The 9,856-nt window shown below is 36.9% G+C and overlaps 1 protein-coding gene across 1 annotated transcript; it reads right to left on the reverse strand.

The window, feature by feature from the left end:
* Nucleotides 1–677: 677 nt before the first annotated feature.
* On the reverse strand, nucleotides 678–9,469 carry KCNA10 (potassium voltage-gated channel subfamily A member 10). Its single transcript, XM_039323272.1, has 2 exons — nucleotides 9,368–9,469; nucleotides 678–2,366 (listed from the first exon to the last, which is right to left on the reverse strand). The coding sequence occupies exon 2, from the start codon at nucleotides 2,290–2,292 to the stop codon at nucleotides 751–753; it is 1,542 nt and encodes a 513-aa protein (XP_039179206.1). The 5' UTR covers nucleotides 2,293–2,366; nucleotides 9,368–9,469; the 3' UTR covers nucleotides 678–750.
* Nucleotides 9,470–9,856: the final 387 nt, after the last annotated feature.

Here is a 9,856-nt window from a genome sequence, read left to right on the forward strand (position 1 = left end):
GACCTCACCAATGTGATCAAAGCCCCACCCCAATTTTACATTTTACATTGTAAAACATTATATATTAGGCTGGATTAATGCTTTGAAAAGGCTCGTTGAAATAATTAAGATAATTAACCAGTTTCACTGATTTTAATGAGAACTTTTAAGAATATATATAAAGAATATATAAGACTATGAAAAACATTTCTTTATTCATAGTAAAAACACTTGCAGTATGGATTGGATCAGTAGCACTCAAAGACTAACAAGAAACAACAGGAAACAGTTCATTGAAAAGGTACTTGCTGTTTCAAGCAGTTGCCTCTATTAAAACAACTTTGGCACTGAAGTAACTCTTCCAGACCTTTCCCTCTGCTAGATCTGGACTAAGAGTTATTAAAAGAATGGTCCTCCTGAATGTGTGAGATTCAGGCAGCATTACAAGGTAGTGTGTTTTTTTAAAAAGAAATTATACACAATTCACAGATTCTTATATTAGGAAACCACTGATATCAAAGCAAACAAGGAAGAGAACAGCTTTAGAATGATAGATTACAAAAAAGAACCAGAATGTTAGGTGACAGAAACAGGAAATCTATTTATTTAAGAATGTCACAAGAAATCAGAAAGTAAAAATAAACACCTTGAAGACCAAAATTATGTTATTTAAAGAGAGGGGAGCAGAGTTACACAGTGTAGGCATGATAGAGCAGTCAGTCAGTCAATCAATCAGTCAGTGCCCCTTAATTCTCTCAAGGTGTTGAATATTCAATACTTTTTTTTCTTTTCTTGAGAAAAGTTTTCATCTGTAATATTCAGGGAATCTATACTCCCATTCCCCATGACTGCATTAGTTAGTATTTTTTCTATCTCTCTAGGCAGGACTTGTCTTTCTTCATTTTCTGTCTCCCTGTGGTAGAAATAATTAAAATTGGACACAATGACTGGTACAGGGAGTGCGATGGTGAGCACCCCTGCTATAGCACACAGAGTCCCCACTATCTTTCCCCCCGGGGTGGTAGGGCACATGTCTCCATAGCCAACAGTCGTCATGGTGACCACAGCCCACCAGAAACCATCAGGTATGCTGGAGAAATGTGACTGTGGTTCATCCACCTCTGCAAAGTAGATGGCACTAGAAAACAATATGACTCCAATGAAAAGAAAGAAGACGAGCAAGCCAAGTTCCCTCATGCTGGCCTTGAGGGTCTGTCCCAAGATTTGTAGCCCCTTGGAATGCCGAGAAAGCTTGAAGATGCGGAATACCCTGACCAGGCGGATAATCCTGAGGATGGCCAAAGACATATTTTGCTGGCCATTCAGTTCACTATGTTGAATCAGCTCAGTAGTAAGAGTCACAAAATATGGAATGATGGATACAATGTCAATGATATTCATAATATTTTTGAAGAACTCAGTTTTGCTGGGGCAAACGATAAATCTGACAAGTAGTTCAAAGGAGAACCAAATGATGCAAGCAGTTTCTATCATGAAGAAAGGATCTGTGAAAGTATTAGATACCATAACAGCTTTGGTTACATTATTACTTTCATGCTTTAGCTCCTTCTCATCTCTGAATTCAGGTAAGGTCTCTACACAGAAAATAATAATAGAAATGACAATGACCAAAACTGACACCAAAGCCACACCCCTGGCTGCACTTGAGCTTTCAGGGTACTCAAAGAGCAACCAGAACTGTCTATGAAAGTCATTGGATGGCAACAGAGTGATAGGGTCCTTAATGTAGCCTTCATCTTCTCTGAACTGATCCATCGCTTCTTCACCCAGTTCATAGAAAGTGATTTCATCAGCAAAGACATCTATAGGGACATTAGCTGGTCTTCGAATTTTACCCCCAGACTGATAATAGTACAGTATCCCATCAAAACTAGGCCTATTCCTGTCAAAGAAGTACTCATTTCTCATGGAATCAAAATAATGTATTCTTTTCTCAGGGTCTCCAAGTAGGGTCTCTGGAAACTGATGAAGTGTCTTGAGTTGTGTCTCAAATTTTAATCCAGCGATGTTGATTATTACCCTCTGGTGACCCTCATCCATGGCCCCATTCTCTGCCCCCAGGTGGTCGCAGAACTCAGCAGACAATTTGGAGAATATGGTCTCATTGTTGGTGTTCTCATTGTTGATGAGTATTCTCCAGTTGGACAGAAGGCTGGCACAGCTGGAATGCTCTTTGTGCAGTTGCTCAGCAGCACTGAGGTCACTTGAAAAACAAGGCTCTTCCATTATTTCATCAGTGTTGTCAAAATTAACTAATGCCACCTCCATTTCTTTCCAAGTGGACACATCCATCACATGGGAGCAATCAGGTGAGCAGCCTAAATGCCCAGGTTAGATACCAATAAGCAGTGTCTTTCCCATGCTATCTGCAAATGGAGAGGAAGAAAGGATTTATGTGTGTGCGTGTATGCATGCTTTGCTTGCAAAAAATGAAATAAATCTGGGTTGAGGATAATTCTTCTTTAAACAAACAGAATATTTTTTTCTAAAAGAGGATTCTTGTAGATATTTGGAATCCATATTTTGTTATAGCTATAGTTCTTCCAGCATAATTTACAATATCCAAGGTTATAAAGTTTTACAAAGACAGTTCTTGAATGGATACCAGAAATCCATGAACTGTAATATCTTTATTAATCTATGAGAACTGTGGACACTTCTTTTAAATGGCAAATTCAAAGTGAGTTTACTGCAATAAAGGGCTTTTTACTGTATATTGTATTTTAAATTCTGCCTCACAGATATTTTTTACTACTTATATTCAAAGAATATCACAGGATAGGTTGGGGTAAGCAATGGAAGCTTACCCTCCATTACCAGTTTATAGTTCAGACATTTGCATATGCATGCATCTTTTTTATTTTAAGTAAGCGGGGAATGAATGGATTGCTCGCTTATGGGAAACACTTATCTTAACCACAAGCAAAAGTCAAAATTTTTACATGATGAGTTTTGAGAAGTATGTCTGTGAAGGTTCTCCTTTGGTCACCATAGGCTAAAGAAATGCTACAGTTTGCAGATGCTACAAACTGATGAAGTTATGAACACTGGTTCTTAACATTAATACGTATTGCATTCTTAACACAAATAATTTCCAAGTAACTTTCATAGGCCTACAGTATAATAATAGGTTTAATAATTCAGTGATACCAGTATTTAACAAACTTCTCAGTTATGGAAACTTTGCAGTACTAAATTAATTTAAATACATTTGGGAAAGAATTCAAGTAGCCTATTTAGTGCTGGAATAAAGAAGAATGGTGGATTTTAGAAACTGGAAGGATTACTCTACACAGGAATTTTCATTTATTCTTTCAGATGTTGACTTGTATAGAAATTGTGAAGTTCATATAAGCATTTTAAGCTCTGCCTTTGATCCACCTCTATCAGAAGTATTTTGTAGTTGTTTTAATGCTACAGAAATTAAAGTTTTGGTGTTTGCTGTTTTCCAAAAATGGTTCATATGACCGTTGCAGTATCCCAGGGTCAATTGATCATCCTTTGAGACTTTCTGCCAAGCAAAGTCAACGGGGAATCCAGATTCACTTAACAATCGTGTTACTTATTTAAAAACTGCAGTGATTCAGTTAACAAATGTGGCAAGAAAAGACGTACAATGGGGCAAAACTCACTTAACAAATTTTTCACTTACAATAGCAACAGAAATTTTAGACTCAATTGTGATTGTAAGTCGAGGGCTATCAGTGCAAGGATTGGAAGAGAGAACTGAAATATTTCCCTCCCGTTTCACCTTGCAAGATCCCCTTCGTGCCTATGACCTGTTAATCAAACAACCTGACAAGCAGCGAAAGCTGCCTTACTAAGTGTTCAGCTAAATTTACTCAACCCCGCTTCACCTCAAATTAGTTAGTTTTAATTAATAGTTGTTTTCCTGCTGGCAGGTGATGCTTGGTGAAATGGAAATGGTGCCAAGGGAATCTGCTAGTTCTTTTGCTACCTACCATAGATAATTAAGGACAACAGGTTCATCAGCTTCATTATTACAGATTGGCAGTGGGGGGGGGCACACAATTTCATGATCTGACAAATGGGGCAGAATTTTTCTCCCTTAGTTGTCTTAAGGACTGGGGGGGGGGGAAATGAGAGAAAGGGAATAGAGAAGGAAAAAACAGGTGAATCAAGGGGACACTTATTCCTTTATGAAGAATTTTGCCTTATTTCCTTGTGATAAACAAGGCAATTTATACTTTACACCTTAACTTTGTATCTAAAGTGAGCTTAAAATACTGAAGAAGAGATGGCATAAAGGGGCATCCAGATCATTTTCTTCTTTGAGAAAAGAAAACAAACAGGAGGTTTTTAGCTCACTGCCTTATTGGATTTAGGTAGAGAAACCTAAAGCCCAAGCAATATACTGGGTATCTCAGTATCTTTGGCTGTTTTCTCACTACTGATTTAAAAAGGCATTCCTACCAACAGATGCGTTGGCATGAAAAAATACCAGTATAAGATTAGCTACTGTTTTGCATTTCTTAATGCTGTTGTGACTTCCAGTCAAATAATGTCTAGGTGTGGCATTTATGACAAATACACTCTTTTGCTTTGTGCTTCTGCCATCTCCCACTTGGTGCATCACCAGCCAGCAGACAAAACAAATCAGAGCATTTTTGAAACTTTTGTATTTGCTGCTTCTCTGAGACTGCTGCCTGTCCCTCCTCCCTACATCCCATTTATATGTCTCGCAACTTAAAAATAATTTGACATGATGATGAAGAAACATATGGGAAGATCAATTTGAGCCATAAATATGTGTTTATTGTATTTAAAGTAAATGAGCAGGGCCAAACAGATATAATTAGATGTAGAGAAGGAGACACCAGGGCAAAAATAGAGAAGAATGTGTCATGATTAATGTTGAATGGGAACTGTAGCCATAGCCATAACACTGATCTTATATACTGTTTCACAGTGCTTTACAGTCCTTTCTAAGCAGTTTACAGAGTCAGCATATTGCCCCCCAACAATCTGGGCCCTCATTTTATTGATCTCGGAAGGATGAAAGGCTGAGTCTATCTTGAGCTGATCAGGATCGAATCCTTGGCAGTGGGCAGAATTAGCCTGTAATACTCCATTCTAACCACTGCACCACCATGGCAACTGTAGCCAATGCTATAACACAGAAACTCTCCTATGTTCTGGAAGACATTGCTAGGACCTAAATTCAAGACTCAGGCTGGGCTCAGCAGCCAAAACCCTTTGTTCTTCATTCATATGAGTTCAGACCTCTCCACACACAAGCCTTTGGGAAGCATCACTGTCTGGAATCCAGACCAGGGGCAAAAACAGCAGTTGTGCTTATTTTCCACTTCTCTGTTTTGAGAAGTCCATGGAGAGGTTTTTTGAGAAGTTTATGTATGGAGAAGGTTCTGCTTTGATTACCGCAGGCTAAAGAAACAGCAGATGCTATAAATGGATGCAGTTTGGAGGAACTGGTTCTTAATGCGAATATGTCCTTGACTTACGATCACAACTGAGCCCAGCGAGCTAAGCGAGACAGTTGTTCAGTGAATTTTGTCACATTTTATGACCTTTCTTGCCATCGCTATTAAGTGAATTACTGCAGTTGTTAAATTAGTAACATGGTTCTTAAGTGAGTCTGGCTTTCTCATTGACTTTGCTTGTCAGAAGGCTGCAAAAGGGGATCACATGACTTCAGGACACTGCAACCGTCATAAGTATCCAGTCAGTTGATGAGGGTCTGAATTTTGGTCACGTGACTATGGGGATGCTGCAGATCGTAAGTGTGAAAAGCGGTCACTTTTTTCAGTGTTGTTGTAATTTCAAACGGTCACTAAATGAACTGTTGAAAGTCAAGGACTATCTGTATAGGATTTTAACATAAACAGTTTAAATAGGTCTATAGTTAAAAAGATTAAATGCGCAGGGCCAAACAGATTGTAACTTAGACACATATAATTAGATTAGGGAGAGAAAGAAAGAGAACTACCCAAGTAAAAGGAAATAGATTGTGCTGTAGCTAATCCTGTGAAGCTGAAAGAGACTGACCATTTCCCAACTGTATTTCAACAGAAGCAAATTCCTACCATTAATATTTTTTGCCAGGAAAGGCTGGATCAGAAGGCTAAACTAGGAAAGGGAAAGGGAAGAATTGGGAAGATAAGTCAACTTTATATTCAGATAAACCAACTTTATATTCCTGTTGTTTAATAATTTTGCTCTTTAGTTCCTTCAAATAATGTCCTAAAACTTTCTTTTCATTTTTCTTCATCCCGTATCACAAAATTCTTAAAGCTTTAAGAAGCCTCTTTTGTGAATCCAATATAAGAAAGTTATCCAGGTCACTTTTGTGATTTGTTATTTGTATCCCTTTCAATTAAGATATCAGTCTGTTTCTTTCGTACATATGGTATAACATCTTTTTTCATATTATTCTTGCAGCTTGTCCTTTTTAAATCCACTTTCAGATCAGTCTATCTTGTCTGGAAAATCTTGTTCCTCTTCCAAAACATCCTTTAAATACAATCTGTTTATAGAGGCAAACACTCCTGTCAAAATTCACTCCTGGGGATATTGTTCAAAAATATCCTTCAGTTAGTACGATGTTAAAATATTTTGCTCCATTCTGTATTAATAAGTCAAATTTAAGTGTTTCTTAATTGTCTAGTAGTTCCTTCTAGTTCCCTCTAGTGTCCAATTTTCAAAGTCCCAACCTATCATTAAAAAAATTCAAAATGAAAGTATGTTTTCATGATAAGGAATCTTATAATTAATTCCAAAATCTTTTTTCAAATTTATCTGGATTCTTAGTCCATTTGCAACTTTTTAAAACCAAAGTTTTGCTACTTGCATTTTAAACTTCTTTTGCTATGGATTGAAGGAAGCTCAGCGGGTACTGTAAAATATGTCAATCCATATGTTCTGTAATAGTAAGTGAAAATTTCATTGAGGGATAAAGAGAAGAGATGCTGCCTAGGAAATAATCAGACAAAAGAAAGGGGAACCCCCAGAGGAAGAAACTTAGGAAGGACCCACCCTAATTGATCAGGCAGATAAAAGTAGCAGGGAAAGATTTTTACTTTCAGACTTGCAATATTCTGTTAATGTAGGCTTACAATAAAGTAGAATCATCTCATCATCTCAGATCTACACCTTGTCTAGCTGGTATTTGACTCTTTGTTCCACAGTGATCAAATGGATCCATCTTCAGTTTATCATTTCTTCCCAGGAAGTGATCTTTAGTTTCTTCTCAATATAAAGATCATTAATTTTGGGTTTCCAAAGTTGAATTGTTTTGTTATAGCTGCTCTCTCATGGAAGAAGCAAAGTAGCTTTTCAGAGCTGGTACAAAGTCAGGTAAACAAAGCCTCAATCCCCAAGAAAATAGTAGCGGTCCAGATAGAATTATTTGAGCTCTTGGAAAGTAGTGTCTTGTTTTGCATGTACTATATATATTCCTGGCTGAGAGCAGCAATTGAGATGCACCTTGCAGAGTTCAGCCTCCCTTGCCTTGCCTTTCTCCCTTTGGCCTTCTTTAACCTTGGTATTCATAGCAAGGCCTTGCATTTCTATTGGATTGATTCTCCCATTCTGAAGAAACAACTTTATGCTAGCATCCTTTTACAGGTGCTCCTTGACTTACAGCCATTTGTTTAGTGACTGCTTGAAGTTACAACAGCACTGAAAAAAGTGACATGACCTTTTTTTTCCTACTTACAACTATTTCAGCATCCCCGTGGATTGGCAACTGGCATGTATTTATGACAGTTGCTGTGATCTGGGATCATGTGATCACCTTTTGTTTCTATTGTATGTTAATGAATCACTATTCCCTTCCTGATGGAGATGCAACTGAGGAGTGTTGGAACATTAACTCATATAGTTGGGTCTTGTTCTAATCCAGGGGTTCTCAACCTTGGCAACTTTAAGACTTGTGGACTTCAACTCCCAGAATTCCTCAGCCAGCAAATTTGCCAAGGTTGAGAACCCCTGTAAAAATCTAATCTAAGCTAACATAATTAAAATTGCTGATATGGTTTTTGGTCAACTACCATGTGTTAACATTTTTTTTCTTGAATTTATTCCCAATAGGGGAAATCATCAGATATTAATATCTATTGATTTGTCAAACATGAGGATATGAACAAGAACATCACTGAAACGACAAACCAGCACACCATTTGCAGCAATGGATTGTTGATACAGTGTCTGTTTTTCGTCACATTTGAATCAGATTTTTTTCTACAAAAAAAAACCCTCTTAAAAATCAACTTTGGAACAATATGGTCATATTTTATGAACATTTTTTATATAGCAATTGCCCAGGCTTTTCTCTCTCCTTTTCTCCCTTTTTATTATACTTCCTAATTTTGAAGTCACATACTTAAAACTGTTTTTCTTTTATTCAGTAATTTGGTATGAAAATAAAATATCTTAGTCCTGCTCCCTCTGGAACACTGGAGCTCTGTTAAATGCAGCCCACAGTTTTCCCAGCTGAAAGCAGGGAGAGGAAAAGGCTAATTTCTATCCTAATTTCTCTTTTCCATGATACCCTCCTTTATTGTCGCTAAAAATCCTCTATATTCCTCACTAGTGTTTCAAATATTCCTGACTAGGATGCAAGAAAATGCAGGAAGTGTCCTTTGAATGGTACTCACGGTGAAGGCATTATTCACAGTAACACCCATAAGTAAATTATTTCCCAAATTTAGATGAGTTGGTATGTTGTCTGCTTCTCTTTTGTGCGTAACAGTCCAGTTAAGCTCTTAAATTTAAGTGATCCTAATTCATTTGTAACTGATGAACAGTATAACATTTGACCATCCAGTAGAACACATCAAAGATAAGAAAATGGCATTGAAGACTGCAAAGGTGGTTTTTGCATTCTTAATAGAAACACTGGGATGCAAGCATTAATCTTCATATTAGTAGAATATTTTAATTATATTGTTTATTCCAGATCAATTTGTGTCACAGGATAATAAAAACTATTCCATCTGTTTCCTTATTTTCCTCATCAAGCATTGGTTGCAATCATTTAATAAATGCCAAGAGAATGAAAATTACTAAAAATTCTGCAAGGTAATCAAGAAGAAAAAATAAAAGTTATTTAAATTTCTATGCCAGATGGATTATTCTAAATGGGGTATAGAATTTTGATGTCTACAAGTGTAGGCATTGTCAATCTAGAAAAGTCAAACTTAGACGGAGATTAAAAGCATCCACAGTTAAAATTCAGTTTAAAGTAACTGTATTATCTCATGAGGGATTATTTTACTAATCCTATAGTTTCTTGTCTGTTACAATCTTTATTATATTTCTGCTACTTCAAATTTCCAAATAAACTCTTTTTTAAAAAAAAATGCAATAAAAATATTCTGCAACTCACCTCAAATATTGTTCAACAGCTCATCCGAAAGGCAGTAAAATGCATGGGGGAAAACGCTGGGAGATTTCCAATTGTTCCAGATGTGACAGGTTTCTACTTGTTTTCTCTGTTACAATGATAAGCATTAGAAAGAGTTTGCTTTGGCTAAGAATCAGTTTCGGAAATCCAATACAGAGGTGAAATCTTATCCTCTTGTTGTCCTTGGCTTTAAAAGAAAGCATTCTCAAAACGTAGTCACCCTCAAACAGAGACTGGGTCTTCTTGGGTGCTTAAGTGACAGGCAATTTGATCCCCAAAGTACTTAACCCTGCATAATTGTACTGAAGTTAATCCTCTAGAAGTCAAATGAGCTAAACCTATATAAATGCAATAGGAAAACAATCACTTCTGGATTCTACCCAGATTGGAAAACAAATAATACAACTGAAAGGTAGATAGGGCAGCTTTTCCTAAACTAGTCGTCACTTCATAAATGAGATCTACCATTCC

Source organism: Crotalus tigris, unplaced genomic scaffold (genome assembly GCF_016545835.1).
Source record: "Crotalus tigris isolate CLP2741 ecotype Arizona unplaced genomic scaffold, ASM1654583v1 scf7180000024167.7108832, whole genome shotgun sequence".
Taxonomy (NCBI): Eukaryota; Metazoa; Chordata; class Lepidosauria; order Squamata; family Viperidae; genus Crotalus; species Crotalus tigris.